General features: G+C 38.3%; 1 protein-coding gene across 5 annotated transcripts in view; it reads left to right on the plus strand.

The window, feature by feature from the left end:
* orc4 (origin recognition complex, subunit 4) overlaps positions 1 to 18,864 on the plus strand; it is a 100,140-nt gene that overhangs the window by 5,266 nt on the left and 76,010 nt on the right. For all 5 annotated transcript variants that reach the window (XM_069934991.1, XM_069934994.1, XM_069934995.1 and 2 more), the window contains 2 exons: positions 3,520 to 3,595; positions 17,662 to 17,735. In XM_069934991.1, the coding sequence (XP_069791092.1) occupies positions 3,539 to 3,595; positions 17,662 to 17,735 (131 nt within the window). In that variant the 5' untranslated portion in view covers positions 3,520 to 3,538. The remainder of the gene's footprint in view (positions 1 to 3,519; positions 3,596 to 17,661; positions 17,736 to 18,864) is intronic.

Raw genomic sequence — 18,864 nt, forward strand, 5'->3', positions numbered from 1 at the left:
CATGAATGGCAGGCTGATTGTAATTTGAGGCGAGGAGCCCACGCTGGCAATTACTGTCAAGGGAGTCACTCTCGGCCAGTGGTTTACAAACTTTTTCTGTCCACTCACATGGCATCTTAGCAATCCCTTGCTATTCACAGAGCACCTATAGGATAGGGATTACCTAAGGTGGTATTTGAATGGAAAGAAAAAGTTTGGAAACCATTGCATTAGGCTGTAGAATGATGCAGACTGGCTCAAGACTGTCTGAGGGGGTACCAGGTATCGAAACCTTAATGCGAGGATGAAATGGGGCTTCCTGATTGTGTCAGAGGTTTGGATCTGGAGCTTGGGTTGCTGTTGGTTTTGGACTGAAGGCTGTGGAGGCTGCGGGAGTGCTGGAGTTGAATCCATGGACACTCATCGACTCTAGGAAGAGCTCTCTTTCGCTCCTCCTTCTCTGACTGTAAGGACACTGGGCAATTTCTGCTGATGATGAATCTTTCCCTGCCTTATGGTAGATGATTGGAAATGTGTAATAATACATTTTATCTATTATTATATGACAATAAAAGAATTTTGACTTGATAAAGTGGAAGTCCATAGGGCCTGGAATCTTAGTGCAAGATTCGCTAAAGGTTAATTTGCGGGTTGAGTCAGTAGTAAGGAAGGCAAATGCAATGTTAGTAGATGCTTCTAAAGGAGTGGAATATTAAAGCAAGGATTTAATGCTGAGGCTTCATAAGGTGTTGGTTGGATCACATTTGGAGTATTGTGAGCAGTTTTAGATCCCATATCTAAGGAAGGATATGCTGGCACTTGAGAGGATCCAGTGGAGGTTTATCAGATTGATCCCAGGGATGAGAGAATTGATTTATGAGGAGTGTTTGATTGCTCAGGCCCTGTACTTGCTATTACTTTAAAAGCATGAGGAGGATCTCACTGAAACCTACCAAATATTGAAAGAGCTGGATGGAATGGATGTGGAGAGAATGTTTCCAATGGTGGGAGAATCTCGGACCAGAAGGTACAGCTCAGAATTTCAGAATGTCTCTTTAGAACAAAGATGAGGAGACATTTTTTCAGCCAAAGGGTAGTGAATCTTTGGGATTGTTCTGCTGCACGATATTGAAAGTGGAGGTTGATATATTCTTTGACACCATTAATAACCAAGAATCTCGGGAGAAAGCAGGAAAATGGGGTTGAGAGGAAAAATACATCAGCCATGATTCAAACAGCTGAATTTGAACTGCATGGCCCAATGTTTTGTTGTAATATCAAGATTTGCACTTGAATTGTTGATGTATTGAAGAAACAGGACATGTGCTAGAAAATGGAATTAATGGAGGGATTCAATTATGGACCTGTGGAGTGAAGTGCAAATTTCCATTCTTTTGACTCTTAGCACAGAAAATAAAAATTAAAGAGCTGAAGATGAAGAATATACACTCTGCTATTTAAAAAATTCAGTTACAGCACAGTAACAGGTCCTTTCCGGCCCATGCCACCCGATTGCACCCATGTGCTCAATAAGCTAATAACTGTATGTTTTTGGAACATGAGAGGAAACCGGAGAACCTGGAGGAAACCCACGCCATCACGGGGAGTATGTTCCAACTCCTTGAATGCAGGTCGCTGGTGTTGGAATAGCATTTTTCATCTTTCACTTTATACGAATGAATGCATAGATGGTTAATACATTTGATCTAATTCCCATTGCAGAAATCTAGCTGCAGGGTGATCAAACCGAAGAGCTAAATATTCCAGGACCTCTATATTTAAGATCAGGTGAAAGAAAAAGGAGGTGAAGTAGGTCTCAAATGATTAATAGAATTATTTAAAAGGCTCTGAATATTAGTGTTGATCTTGGCAAAAATAAATGTGAAACTCGAGGGGTAGATAATGGATAATACAGTAGCCAAAGAGGATCTTGCATGAGGGGTGAATCAAAGTAGTAGTTGCAGGAGATGAATTCCTCGAATTCATTGTAGAATTAACTTGAATATCTATAACATCTGAATTATGTATGTGATAGTTTCAGTGTACATTGATTTGAAGATGTAACTATTTTGTTATGTCCTAATTTAATCTCTGTACCAGAATGATTGAGAATTAGATTGACCCACATTCTTTTCTATGTAGCTATACCACATCTTCATTGATTTAAGCATAACTCCATGGTTTGTGTGAAATCAATTGAAATAGAGATTCAGCATTGCTTCAAGATTTGTGGATGGTGATTGCACTGTTTGCATTATTTAATTTTTTTTTGGATGCACACCTTTGTGAATACATACAAAACTTGGTACAAAATCAGTAAATAATATTAAGGAGTCTCACACCAGTACTTTATTACAACTGCAAACATTTTAGTTTTAAAAGCAGTTTTTTGCGAGTGATTTAATCAAAATAGTCAATAAAAAAGTGTCTTGATAAAATCATAATTCACTTTTAGTGATGAAAATTCTGATAGAATATCACAATTCTGTTACCAAGATGAGATCTTCCAGTCCAGATCTTCTGAAATGTCTGCCAACTTCAACGAACATGGCACCTCAGCTTAGCCCTCACCTGCATTTCCTCTATTTCCCGCTCACCTGCCCTGGCCCCCTCTGCCCCCAAATGCAACAAACATAGGGTTTCCTCTTGTCCTCACCTACCACCCCACCAGCCTCCACATCCATCACATTATCCTCCAACATTTCTGGCACTTACAACAGAATCGCACCACCAGACACCTCTTCCCCTCCCCTCTCAGCCTTCTGTAGGGACCGCTCCTTCCGTGGCTCCCTCATGCACTCAGCTCTCCCACCAATCGCTCCCCTGTGATCGCAGACGATGCCACACTTGTGGCCATACCTCCTCTCTCACCACAGTCCGGGACCTCAAACTGTTCTTTTGAAATGAAGCAACACTTCACTTGTGTACCAATAGGATTGATTTACTGCATGCAGTGCTCCCTTTGGGGCCACTTGGAGAGACTGGGAGATCGCTTCACTGAACACCTTCACTCTGTCTGCACCAGTGACACAGACCTCCCAGTGGCCAACCATTTCAGTTCTGCACCACACTCTTAACTCACACTGTCCATGACCTCATATACTATCCCACTAAGACCATTCACAAATTGGAAGAACAACACTTGATTTTCCATCTAGTTACTCTCCAGCCAGATGGCATTAACATCATCTTTTCCAATTTCTGCTAACCTGCTCTCCTCTTCCCACTCCCTCCCTCTCTTCTCCTTCCAAGTTCTCCTCCCTCCCTTCCCCTTCACCTAGGCATCGCTCCTCCTCTTGACCACTGCTCTCCCCCCTTTCCCCACCTATTACCTCCTGCCTCTCCGACCTCGCCCACCCCTTCCCCTTTTATTTGGAGACCTGCTGATATTTTTCCATACCTTGGTGAAGGACTCGAGCCAAAACATCAGTTATGTATTTTTATCTTTGCTATACAAAGGACACTGTTTGGCCTGCTGAGATTCTCCAGCATTGTGTTTTTATTTAAAATGATTGCATACTGTTCATTCTTGTTTTACAGTTTGTGAATAATTTCCATCATGGGTAAAAGAAAAAACAAGGACAGCAGTTCATCTCTGGGAGAATGTATTGCAAAGGTTTGTAATTACACACTAATTTATGAGTTTTCATTTGATACAAAAAGTCTGATGGGATGTGAATCATGAAGAGACCCAGGTCCTGGCGAATCATCTAACCATGGTTGTAAATAGGATTTTATATAGTAATAGGGTGGATTCAACAGATTAGAAAATTATGTATAAGCTGGAAGTTAACACTGTGCAGGAGATGTCACTGAAGACTTCAGAATACTTAAAAAAACAACATTTAAAAAGGGATAAGAATTTAACCCCAGGCAACATGACTACAAATGTGAGGAACATGGTGAAGAAGTTGCATCTCAATGAAACAGGGTAGATATGCTTAAAGCACAGTTATAAATTAGCAGGTGGCTGAAAGAGGATCACAGCTGGGAGTTAAACAATCAATGATATAGGCATGAAAAATTAATGCAACTCCATTCTTTAAGAAGGAAGAAAGGCAAAAGTCAAAGAGTGGGTAGCTCTGTAGGTAAAGAATGAAATTAAATCCTAAAAAAGTGAAATGCAATAAGAAGCAGAATCCTGGTGGATGGAGTTGAAAAATTGCAGTCTCTCAATTCTATCCACCGGGTTACTCATCTCCAAGTAGCTGCCAGGATGTGGGGTACAAATTACATCAGGACTTGAAGGAGTTGTGCGAGAAAGGGATTTAAATATGCAGGAGACTGTGAAAATTAGTTTGGCACTGCATCACCTTGGTAAACCTCTTCTTTACCCTTTCTAAAACCTACCATCTTTTATGTCCTTGGGTAGCCAGAGTTGCCAGGGTATTCCAAGTGTGACCTAACTAATATTTTAAATGGACTCAATGTGACTTCTTTACTTTTGTACATAATGGCCTGCCTGATGAAAGCAAGCATGCTACACACTGACCTTACCTTCCCATCTACTTGCATAGACACTATCCATGAGCTATGGACTTTAACCACCATTGCACACCATTGTCATTCATTGTATCCTTTCCCTTTGCATTTGACCAATCAAGATATAACACCTCATGCTTGTCCAGATTAAACTCCATCTGCCACTTCTCTGCCTATTTCTGTAATTGATCTATTCCCTTTTGTATTTATCGAAAGCCCTCTACAGTCTCCAGAACACAATATTTGTATCATGGACCTACCTGTTATCTCCAAGTTATTTGTATGCATCATAAACAACACTGCTGTCTGGAATGCCACTGGTCAGGGACCTCCAGCCAGATTAGCACTCTCTATCTTCTACAGGCCAGCCAATTCCATATTTAAGCTATCAATTCACCAGAGGTCGGGTGACCAACCTTTTGCATTCCACGCGTCAAAATAAACGGTGACAAGGAGGTCTAGTGAGGGCTGGCCTCGGTGTTTCACATGTTGTATTTGGCTTCAACCTTTTAATAAATTGAGAGAAAATCCATCCCCAGATGGATTAATGAAAGGCATTTCAAATTCAAGTTTTCCTGCAAGGGTTATCCTGAAACATTCTACTAATCAATCTTCTTGTATCTGTGCTCTTCATAAATATCGTTTTGTTGAGAGCCATGTTTTACAAATAACATTTTACCTGGGAGTTACAAAGGTAAAAGTCAACGGTAATGTTCACTTCAAAACTTTGTGAGTGGCAGGTCACACCATACCAATCTTCTTTGTAGTTGATGAGGGTAAGGAAGTGGATGCTGTCGAGTGTGGATGAAGCAAAAAAGAAAGAGGTGTGTGTTCATTGTTTGTGGTAGGGGTGTTGGCACTGGTTGGGTGGGTCTGAAAGAGTAATGGACTCAATTTAAGTAGATCGTCTATGATAATCCTGCCTCCATCTACACTTATTGTGCCACTGTAGAGCTCGTTGAAAGAATCAAAGACTTGTTGATCCAACCCAAGGCTTTTATTAGCAAAAGACAGGCCGACTAGTCTGGAATGATTCGACCTGGCTAGGGACACAACCCTTTAAGGCCCAGACAGTAGGCATGGCTTAGCTCTTAGCCAATTGCTGTAAGCACAGTCTAGATACTGTAACTATATACATTGGTGATAGATCTGTATCACAGCCACCCTCTGCACTAATCGTGTTTTTATCTAAGCTCCATTTCTAATCATCCTATGTGTCATAGGTTGGCCATCCCTGCCATAGATTTAGCCCATACATCTGTATCTTCTGGATCAACCGATCCTGAGGCACCTTGTCAAATACTTTACTGAAGTCCAAGTCGACAGCATCCACTTCCTTACCCTCATCAACTACAAAGAAGATTGGTATGGTGTGACCTGCCACTCACAAAGTTTTGAAATGAACATTACCATTGACTTTTACCTTTGTAACTCCCAGGTAAAATGTTATTTGTAAAACATGGCTCTCAACAAAACGATATTTATGAAGAGCACAGATACAAGAAGATTGATTAGTAGAATGTTTCAGGATAATCCTTGCAGGAAAACTTGAATTTGGAATGCCTTTCATTAATCCATCTGGGGATGACTTCAATAATTTGTCATGTGTAAATGAGGATCATTTCATTGAAATAAATTTATTTTAAGGCATTAGGAATCTGGATGAGGAATGGCTAAGGAAAGGGTCAGACCATATCGTGCCATAATTGGATATGTCAAGAAATTAGAGATGAAAGAATATTTTGTTATTTACCTTTTCACTAAAATGAATGTGAGAGTAAATATTAGGTAATCGACTTTGGAAAGAAAAAAATATAGATCAGACCATTATTTAAGTGGTGAATAATTGCAGTGTAATGCCATGCAGGGAGATGTGGAAGTTTTATGCATGATTTGCAAAACTAGTTTGCAGGTATAGTAGGTAATTAAGAAGATAAGTGGAATGCTGGCCTTCATTGCTAGAGGGATTGAATTTAAGAGCAGGGAGGTTCTGTTGCAACTGTACAGAGGATTGGTAAGGCCAAACCTGGAAAACTGCAGTTCTGCTTTCCTTACTTGAGAAAGGGCAAACTGGTAGTGCAGGGTGGTGATTCACTAGGTTGATTCCAGAAATATCTATGTTAGAAAAAAATTATGGAAGGGGAAAGTGATGTAGAAATATAATTTGAGGTTTACAACTCTCCAATTTTATGAATTATTATAAAGCAGCACAGTTGAGATTTATTAGTGTAATTTATTAGTTAAATAATGTTCCAGCATGGGTGAATATAGCTCTTAATAAAATAAGAGAAACAGATTCACAACATTTTATTTATAAATGGAATGCAAGATTGTTAATAGCAAATAGAGAAACATTCATCCTGAACATTTAATTGAACTTTGGAATAAAGTTGATAAAGAGATTGGAGGAAAAGGTTTAATGTCTGGAAGAACATCTCTCTTTCAAATAGATTTATTCCATTCTCTATGGAAACTAAATTATTAAAAATTTGTCAAAATTGTGGTATTAAGGAAGTTATAGATTGTTTTGAAGCTGGGAAATTTATTACTTTTTGTAGAATGAAGGAAAAGTTTAAGATATTGGAAAATACAACATTTTGATGTTAGAAAATTAAGAGATTTTTTTGTGAAATTTTTGGTCAAAATTTACTATTACCAGTGGAGACAGAAGTAGAATTATTATGTATGAGAAATGTAAAGAAATTTATTTCAGAGATGTATGATTTATTACAAAAGGCTCAAAAAGGAGGCATTCATAAATCAAGAAATAAATGGGAGGTAGAATTAAATGTAGATGGATTCAGAAATGTAGAGCAAGTATGAAAAGTACAATAAATGTAGGATATCAGTTAGTTCAATATAATTTTATTCATTAGTTACATTTAACACTACAAAAGTTGCATAATATTAACTATATGTATTCCAATTTTTGTTTTGTACGTGGACAAGAAGTTGGTACTTTTTTGCATTCAACTTGGCAGTGTTGCACAATTAAACCTTTTTGGCTTCAAACTGATTATTTATTAGAACGAATACTGGAGTAAAATTCCATAGGATCCAATGCTATATTTTTACTGGAAGATATTAGAGGGATGAAACCTAAATTAAAATTGAATATGTATCAAGTAATATTTGTTCAAATAGCTTTGGCAATAATATAGCTATAACTTTGAAGCCTGATATTGATTTGGGAATGGATAGATGGAATGCAGTAGCTTGGAGTTGTATTCCATTTGAGAAAATTACTTATAATTTAAGAGATAAATATCATGTATTTTGGAAAATATTGAGCCCATATTTACAAACTGTTGGTATTAAAATTTAAATGAATCTCGAACATTTCCTTTCTCTTATATATATTTATATTTATATTTTTAATGATTTCAGAAAGTGAAGTGTTCCTATTGTGGTTTTCTTGTCTCTTTTCTTTCATTTGTGGGGGGGGGGGAAGATTAATATAGGCTTTTCTATTTTTAGTATTTCTTTACTTTTCCAATAAAATACCACATGTATTGTGATTAAGTTTGAAATATTGTGATATGTTTGCTAAGTGGTTTTATTTTAAATAAAGTTTTAAAAAAAAATCACATTATTAAAGTGCACATTCTAGATTGTATTCAAAGTTATTTGTATACATTTTAATCTGACAATATGAAATTATAGCATAGTTTCCCCCATTTCAGGGCACCATAATGTTAGGGACATATGGCTTCACAAGTATTTGTGATTACTCATGTATTTGTAATTATTCCACTGGTGCAGGTATAAGAGAGCTAGGCTTACTTCTAAGCTTTTAATAATCTTTGGAGTCTGTAGTTGCCATTTTCAAACATGAAGACCAGAGTTGTGCCAATGAAAGTCAAAAAAGCCATTTTGAGACTGAAAAACAAAAATAAAACAGAGACATTATCCAAACCTTAGAATTACCAAAATCTAATAATATAGAACATCATTAAGGAGAAAACACACTGGTAAGCCCAGTAATCACAAAGGGACTGGTATTCCAAAGAAGTCCTCCACTGCTGTTGACAGAAGAATTAGATTGAAGAAAAATCCCCAAGAGCCTGTACAACAGATCAGAAGCACTCTTCAGGTGAAAGATGTAGATATGTCTATAACTACTGTCCTAGAAAACTTCATGAAATAAAATACAGAGGCTTCAACGCAAGATGAAAACCATTAGTTAGCCACAGAAAGGATGGCCAGATTACAATTTGTCGAAAAATATTTGAAAGACTGTGGAATTCTGGGAAAATTAGTCTTGAAGACAGATGAGTGATGGCAAGAGCAAAGTGTGGAGATGTAAAGGAACTCCCAGGATCTTTACCATGGTTTTCATCTTGCAGAGTAGCCTTGGTATTTTCATGGAATCCTCTGGGGGCCATAGTTATTGGCATATCCACACCTTTTACCTGAAGAGTGTTTCTAATCTGTTGGACACGCATTTGGGGATTTTTCTTCATTATGATGAGAATTCTTCTGTCATCAACAGTGGAGATGTTCCTTGGAATTCTAGTCGCTTTGCAATGAGTGAACTCATCAGTACTCGATTTCTTTTTAATGATGCTCCAAACTGTTGATTTTGTTAATCCTAAGATTTAGGTGATATCTTAATGTTTTATTATTTGTTTTTTAGTCTCATCATGGCTTCTTTGACTTTCATTGGGACAACTTTGTTCCTTGTGTTGAAAAATGGCAATTATGGACTCCAAAGGTGATCAAAAGCTTAGAAACAAGCCTAGCCACTCTTATACCTGCTCCAATGAAGCAATTAAACATAACCGACTATTCACAAACACTTGTGAAGGCAAATGTCCCAAATATTATTAAGGGACACGTATATAAAAAGTGTAGTAATTTTTCTATGGTCAAACCAAAATGTACACAAATAATGTTGAATAAAATCTGGAATGACTTTAATTACACATGAAGTGTTTGATTACAAATTTAAAATTGTGAAGCACTGGGACAAAGTAAGGGAGGAGAGGGTGGAAGAACTCATTGTCGCAAACATTATGGAGGGCACTATATATTAACTTGCCACAAAATGCCAAGTCAGAAAAAAGAGAATAAATATAAAAGGATAGATAAATAAATAAATATTTATATTTGCATTTGGTGCAAGAAAAAAATGACAGTGACTGTAATGGAATTGGTTAGTTTTGCTGCTTTTTGCAACCTTCTGCATTGTTGGGCACTTAGATTACTAAACCAGATTATGATGCAACAGTAGTATACTTTCCACAGTACACCTGTAGAAGTTTGATGGAATATTTGAAGATATGCTGAATGCCAGTTTTTGATGTTTTGGCTACTGGAGAGATCTTCCAATATGTGGCTTCTCAGGATCTTGAATCAACTAACCCTCTCCACAGCTTTCCTAACAATGAAGACTGGTGTTTTCTCCCTCAGCTTCACCTTCCTGAAGTCCACAATGATCTCCTTGGTCTTGCTTAGGTTGAGAACAAGATTGTTGTTCTGGTACTATGCAACCAGTTTTCTATCTCCATCCTAGATTGGGACTCATCATTTCCAATTAATTGGTCAACAATTGTAGTGTTGGGTCTGCCCATCAGGAAATAGAGGATCCAGTTGCAAAGCTACAACTAAAGTCCCAGTCCCTAGAGTTAGATTACAAGTTTTGTTTGTCTAATGAACAACACGTTGACATGAATGTTTTTGTGGTCCAGGTGATCTAATGCAGAGTGGAGAGGCAGTGAGTTGGCATTATTATTGAACTTTTATGACAATGGGTAAATTGAAGTGAGTCCAGGTCTTTCCTGAGACGGGTATTGATTTGCTCCATAACCAACTTCTCAAAACACTTCATTGTAGTCGCATTCCACCAGCCAATATGCAGTGAAATGAAGAATAATCAAAAAGTAAAGCATCAATAGCCATAATATCAAAATAATAATAAAGTGAGAAAAAATAAGTCAACATGTGATTCAATCATTATAAAGAAGGAAAAATTACAATTATACTACAAAAATGCAAATTAAATGTCCATGTTGAACTAAAGGGAGAAAAAGATAATAGAGAGAAAGAACAAAATTAGAGGAACCCTCCCCCCTCCCCAAAGAATCAAGAAGAGAAACAATAAGAAAAAAATAAAAGATTGGATAAACCCTACTTCCACCAAAGGACAAATAACTGGTTTTATCTAGGATACTTGGCGCTGCAAGTGCCGTTGAGGGTGGGGGGGGCGTGGGGAAGAGACAGGAGGGGGGAAATCATTAAAAGATTTAGCATGATATACTCAGGGTATGAATTCCATATTCTTAAAAATACCTGTTTCTCAGGTTATAGTTGAACTTCTCCAGGGCAATACAAGTATGTATTTCTATCTTCCAGAGGGCTAAACCTAGTTGGGAATCAGATTTCCAAGTAACTGCTATGCATTTCCTGGCCACTGCTAAAGTGAGCTTAACAAATTTTAATTGATACTTCGAGACCCTCATTTTTGGTCTTGCGTATTTTAAATTCCCCAATAAAAATATTCGGGTATCTGAAGGTATCGAATTCCAGTAATTTTGTTACATGAGATTACACAAATCTTCCTAGAAAGGCCCCACTTTAGGGCATCACCAAGTTGAATGCAAGAAAGTACCCATTTCTTGACCATATCGAAAACATTGGTCTGATATTTCCAATTTCAATTTATGTAACTTCTATGGAATGAGGTATAGCTGATGCAAGAAGTTGTATGGCACCTGCCGATACCTTACAGTAATTGTGTTGACCTGCAAAATGGATCAATTTCTATACCCAAATCTGCTTCCTATCTTTATCTTGACTTGGCAAGGAATACAGTTTTGAAATAATTTTTTTTGTGTTCTCCTTTTGAGCTAGAGTCTCAATTTCACTACATTACAGTAAGGTTAGTGCTGGACCTAATTTGTCCCTTAAATAAGATCTTAATTGAAGCTAGCAGGAAAAAAAGATGTATTTAAAGCTCCATATTTATCCCTAATTTGCACAAATGTCATAAATTGTCCATGCTCATAACAATCCTCAATGCACTTGACCCTTCTCTAGGACCAAGTGTCTAGGATTTTATTATCAATCGTTAATTGAATTAACGTATTTTAATCCAAGGGTGTTATAGGTGAAAGAACACCTATGTCCCCAATTTGACCATTAATTTTATTCCATATTATAATTATATGCTTTAATAGCAGGGCTTCTTTAGCTCCAGGTAATAATTTAGAATTCTATTAAAATTAAGTGCGTGCGTGCGTGCGTGCGTGCGTGCGTGCGTGCGTGCGTGCGTGCGTGCGTGCGTGCGTGCGTGCGTGCGTGCGTGCGTGCGTGCGTGCGTGCGTGCGTGCGTGCGTGCGTGCGTGCGTGCGTGCGTGCGTGCGTGCGTGCGTGCGTGCGTGCGTGCGTGCGTGCGCGCATATGTGCGTGCATATATATATATCTGGTTTTCTGCTATCGTCTCACCAACCTTATTCAACTCCAATTTTACCCATGAAGACTTTCCCCCTCTGTCGAAGAGGGAGGTGACAAACTTCAATTGGGTTGCCCGAAAATATTTTTTTAAATCCAGGAATGTTAATCCTCCCAATTCATAATTCCAAGTTAATTTATCAAAAGACATTCTGGAAGGCTTACCTTTCCACAGAAACTTTCTGATGCATTTATTAAGGTTTTGAAAGAATCTCTGAGGTATAGAAACAGGCAAACTGAAAAAGGAAAACAAATATTGTGTTCACATTAATACAGTTGATCCTTCCAAACAAAGTTATTGGGAGGGTCATCCATTATTTACGATCATTCTCAATTTTCCGAAGCAAGGGAAGATGTTTCGGCTTGTATAAGTTCTGCAAGTTGTTATGTACTTTGATACCTAAATAATTAATCCCATTGAGCGGCCACTTAATTTGAGAATTTCTCTTTATTTGTTCATAATTCCCACTCGTAAATGGCATAACTTCACTTTTGTCCCAATTAACTTTATCACCCAATGTAATCCCAAAATCTTCAAACTTAGATTGCAATTTTTGTAAAAATCATAAGATCATCAGCAAATAAATTGATTTTATGTTCTTCCTAAATGATCCTGAAACCCTTTATATCTGGATCTAAACAGATAGATTCTGCTAACAGTTCAATAGCCAGGAGGAAAAGAGCTGGAGATAATGGACAACCTTGTCTGCTAGATCTGGACTTGGGAATGCCGATGAAATTTGACTATTAGTTATTGCTTTAGCCTCAGAATATAGAGCTCAAACCCAATTAGTAAATGTTGTCCTAGTCCAAATTCTTTCAGCACTTTACGTAAAATGTCCCACTCCAGTCTGTCAAAGTTTTTCTCCACAGTGACAAATGTATAATACTGAACAATTTACATGCATTGTCCACCGATTGCCTTCTCTGTACAAAGCTAGATTGATCAGTGTTTATTAATTTAGGCAAATAAGTTGCCAATCTATTTGCCCAGGTTTTGGCAATAATCTTATCTTCTTTGGCTTGGCTTCGCGGATGAAGATTTATGGAGGGGTAATGTCCACATCAGCTGCAGGCTCGTTTGTGGCTGACAAGTCCGATGCGAGACAGGCAGACACGGTTGCAGCGGTTGCAAGGGAAAATTGGTTGGTTGAGGTTGGGTGTTGGGTTTTTCCTCCTTTGTCTTTTGTCAGTGAGATGGGCTCTGCGGTCTTCTTCAAAGGAGGTTGCTGCCCGCCGAACTTATAGTCCATATTCAAAAGTGATATGGGTCTATAAGATGACAGTTTCAATGGATCCCTATCTTTTTTTGGTAATCACTCTAATAACTGCTGTTGAAGAGGACTATGGGAGAGTCTTTGTGGCACGTCATGTTGCTCATCTTGGAATAATGGATATTCTTTTGAAGCAGGTGGCAACTTCAGACTGTATCGACAAGAGGTTCAAAACATCTTTGAAATCTCCAGCCAGTTGGTTAACACAGAATTTGTGGACATGGCCAGATACATTATCTGGGATCGATACTTTCCAAAGATTTGTCCTCCTGAAGATTCTTTTCGTATCAGCCTCAAAAACTGGGAACATAAATTTGCTGAGAGTTTGTGAGGGTGCATCATTTTTTAAATCCCTTTTGAAGCAAGCATGGAAGACATTGAGCTTATCAGGGCGAAATGTTTGCAGTTATTGGATGTGATGGCATGCAAACCCTGCCACAACTGCTGAGATTCTGTCTTTGTCTGAATTGCCTTTTTCATTGGTAAAGGCCTTCCAGTTATTTTATCTAGTCATTCTGTACATCTCCACTTTATCTGATTTTAAACACCACCTTCAACAAATGATCTCTTGGTTCATCCATAGCTTTTGGTTATGGTGCACCTGGATAGCCTTGGTAGGAATACAGTCATCTGTGCATCTTCTGAAGTCAGTGACAACTGTTAAATATTAATTCAAGTCTGTCAGCAAGTACTTGAAAATGTCCGTTAGTTGTCTCCAGACAGTCATTAAGCTTCTCTTCTTCCAAAGACCATTATTATACACCCATGACTGTGTGGGCAGGCACAATTCCAATGCTATCTACAAATTTTCCGATGACACCACAGTTGTTGGCAGAATCATAAACACCAATGAGGAAGTGTATAAGATGGAGATAAATCAGCTCTTTGAGTGATGTCACACCAACAACCTTGCGCTCAACGTTAGCAAAACCAAGGAGATGATTGTGAACTTAAGGAGGAAGTCAAGGGAATGCAAACCAGTCCTCATCGAGGGCTTAGTAATGGAGAGGGTAAAGAACCTGAAATTCTTGGCTTTCAACATCTCCGAGGATCTGTCCTGGCACCTCCAAAGTAGATGCAATCACAAGAAGGCTCGCCAATGGCTATACTTTTTTAGGTGTTTGAGGAGATTCGGTATGTCACTGAAGACTCGTGAAAATTTCTGCAGGCATACCATAGAAAGCATTCTGGCTGGTCGCATCACTGTCTGGTATGGAGGTGCCAAATCTCAGGACAAGAAAAAAAAACTCCAGAGGGTTATTAATTGGTCTGCGACATCATAAGCTCCAGACTTCATTCTATCAAGGACATCTCCATGAGGCGGTGCCTTAAAAAAGCAACCTCTATCCTCTCTATGTAGATAGGAGAAGCATAGCCAAGTGGTTGTTCAAAAGTGAGAGTGTGGTAAGTGTAGATTTTCTTAGTCGTATAGTAGAGTTCGATTCCCCTGGTGTTGCAGGACACATGCTAATGGTAGTTGGGGAGAACCTTCTTTAAGCTAAACTGATTTAAATCCCTGGCAATGACTGAGAAGACATTCAAATAAACCATAAAATGCTTGTTGATCATGGCTTGAAGATCCTCCAATGCTAGCTTAGCATCTGCTTGTAAAGGAATGCAGACTGCAGTCAGAATAACCAAGGTGAATTCTCTCAAGAGGTTGAAAGGTTGGCATTTCATTGCAAGAATCACCACATCTGAGGACCACAATCATGCAGCAAACTCTGGGTGTGTTGTGGGGGGTGGCGGGTGGCAGAGAAACCAGTTGTGCATCCATTAACTGTTCCAAAACCAAGATAAGTAGAAATTCTTGTATCCCTGCAGAGCAGTCAGGATATTATTTGAAGAGCAATTCCATGCCAGTCCGTGAAAATGGCAGATTATAAGAACATTTATTGTATGTTATTACTTGAATCATGGAATTAAAAAGAATAGTGCTTTAAAAATAATGTTCGAGCAAATAATCATTTTAATCGTTAATTTATCATAGAAATCCAATATTTTTGGGAAGAATGCCTCATTGAGATATTTCTTCGGAAATGTCATAGCAGGGTAACGCTATATAAAGGGCTCCTAAATATTTAAACAATTTGTCTAAAGGAAAGTTGTTAATCAGTTGTAATCCAGTTTGAGCTGTGCCATTATTTTGCACCCACTTGTATGATAATTATTTTAACTATTCAGCAAATGTTTGCTTTTGATGATTTCTATGCTCCTCCCTTTCATTCAAATGATCTATGTTTGTGTAACAGTTCCTTCATGGTGAAATCTTTATTATTGGAAGATTTCAACTTAATTCCCTGATCATGTACAAATAAAATATTTCACGATTTTGTTTTTAACAATGCCATCAATCATTAATTTAGCTGTTTTGATCAATACTGGTGACCCCTGCAATAGAATGGTAAAACACAGGATTCTGTTGACACCGTGGTTAAGTGGAAAAAAAACACATAAATGCTGGAAAAACTCAGCAGGTCAAACAGTGCCTTTATGTAGTAAAGGTAAAGATACATCATCAACGTTTCAGGCCTGAGTTCTTCATCAAGGTGTGGGGGAACATGAAAGATGCCCAAACAAAAGGGGGGAGGGGGTGGTGAATGTAGGAGTTGATAGGTAGAGAGGGGGGAGGAGTCTAGGCTAGGTGGAGAGAGAAAGGAAATAGGAACTGGAATAACTAGTTCAAGGTGGGGGGGGGGTGAGAGGGGGAAAAGGGCAAGCTTATTAGTAGAATGCAGTGAACTCTATGTTCATGCCCTGGGATTGGAGGGAGCCCAGGCGAAAAATGAGGTTTTGTTCCTCAGATCTGTGGGTGTTCAGGGTGGGGTAGTGTGAAAAGCCATGGACAGACATGGGAGCTTGAGAGTGTGACTCCGAATTGAAATTGTTGGCTACAGGGAGGTAGCTTTTGTTGCAGATGGAAAGGAGGTGCTGGGTGAAGCGATCTTCTAATCTGCAATGCAGAGAAGGCCACAAAGAGTTCACCAGATGCAGTAAATGAGTTCTTTGGAGGTACAGGTGAAATGTTGCTTCACCTGAAAGGTCTGTTTTGGACCTCGGATCATGGTGAGGGAGGAGGTGTGGGTGCAAGTATTGCACCACCTACGACCACAGTCGAAGGTGCCATGCGTTGGGGGCGGGGGGGGCAATGGCTGGGGAAGGAAGAGTGCACAAGGGAGCCATGGAGGGAGCGGTCCCTGCAGAAGGCTGAGAGTGAAGGAGAAGGAAAAATCTGTCTGGTGGTGGGATCCTGTAGTAAGTGCTGGAAATTCCGGCAGATAATGTGTTGGATGTGTAGGCTGGTGGGGTGGTAGGTGAGGACGAGGGGATTCTGTGTTTATTGTTTCAAGGGGTGGGGGGGGGGGCTAGGGCAAATGAACAGGGAATGGAGGGGATACTGGTGAGGGCCAAGTGAATAGTGGTGGAGGAGAAGCCACTTATGTGGAAGAGGGTCTGGACTAGAAGACCTCATCTTGGAAGCAGATGCGGTGGAGAAGGAGAAATTAAGAGTAAGGGATGGAGTCCTTGCAGAGGACAGGGTGTAAGGATGAATAGTCCAAATAATTGTGCAATAGGATCATTTTAGTTGCAGAAATTTGCCCTTGTGAAATTCAAAAAGTCCTACCAAATGCTGAGACATTGTACAAAATTTACTCCTGTTGAATTTGTGGTGAAAATAATTTCTTGACACATGTAGCTTTTTTTAATTTTAATGTGATAAATTCATTTTGCATTCAAGCATTTTTTGAGTTTTCTGCATTACTTGTCCTCTAGATGTCTGAAACTGGGTCAGCAAGTATAAGTACCAGTTGTAAAACCTAAATGACCACTGCTATTTGTTGTGATTTGGATCATATAACTATCTTGCCTGTAATTGATACGCATTTAAGATTATTTCTCTTATTTCAAACTGAAAGTTGGAAGGTGATAAACATCTCATTGCTTTTGCCTCCAAATGCTGTGCTGGCTTCCAAGAGATTTTCTTGTCAGTTTCCAAAGCAAATATCTTAAATAGCCACCTGCTGTGAAGTCATGGCTGTGATACAGGTTCAGGAAAAGTTGCTACCCATCCACCATCTGACAACTAAATAACAAACACAATCAGATTTATTTTAGGATTCTTACTTTGCACTGAATATATAAAAACTGATTTTTTTTCCTGTATGTGCTCAGTTTGTGTACATCTCTTTCTTTGTTAATTTCTCTTTTTAATACATATCCTTTTTGTTGAGTACAGTTTGCACAGCTGATAAGTCAATTCTGATGGAATATGTTTTCATGGATGCATACTGACAATTAATTTGAACTTTGAACTTTGATTTTAAACTTTGTTTTCTGGTAAGCATTGGTGACCACTTGCATTTCAGTTAATTACAAGTGAAAGCTAAATGGGCTCTTGTCAAAATCAAATATGTAGATTTGTGCAATTCTCGTTATTCATAGCATGATTATTATATTTTACTTTGGATTTTAGGTTCACATGACATTGAGAGCACGATTCTGCCATCATCTCCCTGGTAAGCCATTTGGAGTCGAAGCTCAATACAAGTAAGTGATGTATGAATCTACAGCATTGCAATGTACAGTGAGAAGATTCTTCTAAACCGGAAGCAGTGCATGTAATTTGATCTGTGCCTTTTGTTTTGGTTATACACTTTGCATTTGCATTTTAGTTTAGTTTCTAACGTTCAAGCTTTTTGTTAATAGAAATACACAAGTACTAAAAATGTGAAATAAAATAAAAATGCTGAAAATACTGAGGCAACAGAGATTTTGTTTCAACTTTTAAATTTAGACAAGCAGCATTGTAACAGGCCCTTTCAGCCCACGAGCCCATGGCTCCCAATTAACTTAAAACCCCTGGTACGTTTCGAATGGTGGGAGGAAAACAGAGCACCCGGAGGAAACACATACAGATGTTAGGAGAATGTACAAGCTCCTTACAGACAGCATAGAACTTGAACCCAAGTCCCGATGTGCTAACCGTGCCATCCCTTGATGAATTCTATTCAAACTGATTTATTTCCAGGATTCATTTTATTCTTTTAATTCTCATTTTGCTGCTTGCATTAATTTGTTCAAAGTTTTTGTATAATGGAAGCCAAGCACTAAGACATTTTAAGTAATCAATAGGATAATGATTAAATGTGTTTGATATAGGACATAGTTTTGATTAAATTTTCTTTTTTGCCATTTCCTGGTGGTGAGCAATAGTTTCTTCCCGAAAATGCTTTTGCTTGGGTGAACATGTGTCTTTGGGTACATCATCCTTTGTATGTCAAAATTTAGCAGGGTAACAAATTGGGGATCTGTTTGAAAACAGTTGATACTGTTTCATTCAGTGGAATATCATGACTTCAGTAATTGAATGAAATGGTAAGGATAATGAGTAATTTGTGGAATACTGAGATGGAAAATAAATCTTCCAGGTTTGCACTGTAGATTCTGAAATCCTAATTTAGAATGCATTATGAATAGTTATGCTTAAACTTTAGAATTGCAAAAGTTTGGAATATTTTTATACTTTACATAGAGACATTGTATTTTACATTATAACATTACCACAAACCATATCTGTTGCAGAAATAAACAACACAGCTGTAGAACATAAACAGATGTAATTTGTAAAGTGGTTTTTGATGTAGATATGTCTTTATCACCCTTTTCATTTTCATGG

This window comes from Narcine bancroftii, chromosome 4 (assembly GCF_036971445.1).
Source record: "Narcine bancroftii isolate sNarBan1 chromosome 4, sNarBan1.hap1, whole genome shotgun sequence".
In the NCBI taxonomy this organism is placed as follows: Eukaryota; Metazoa; Chordata; class Chondrichthyes; order Torpediniformes; family Narcinidae; genus Narcine; species Narcine bancroftii.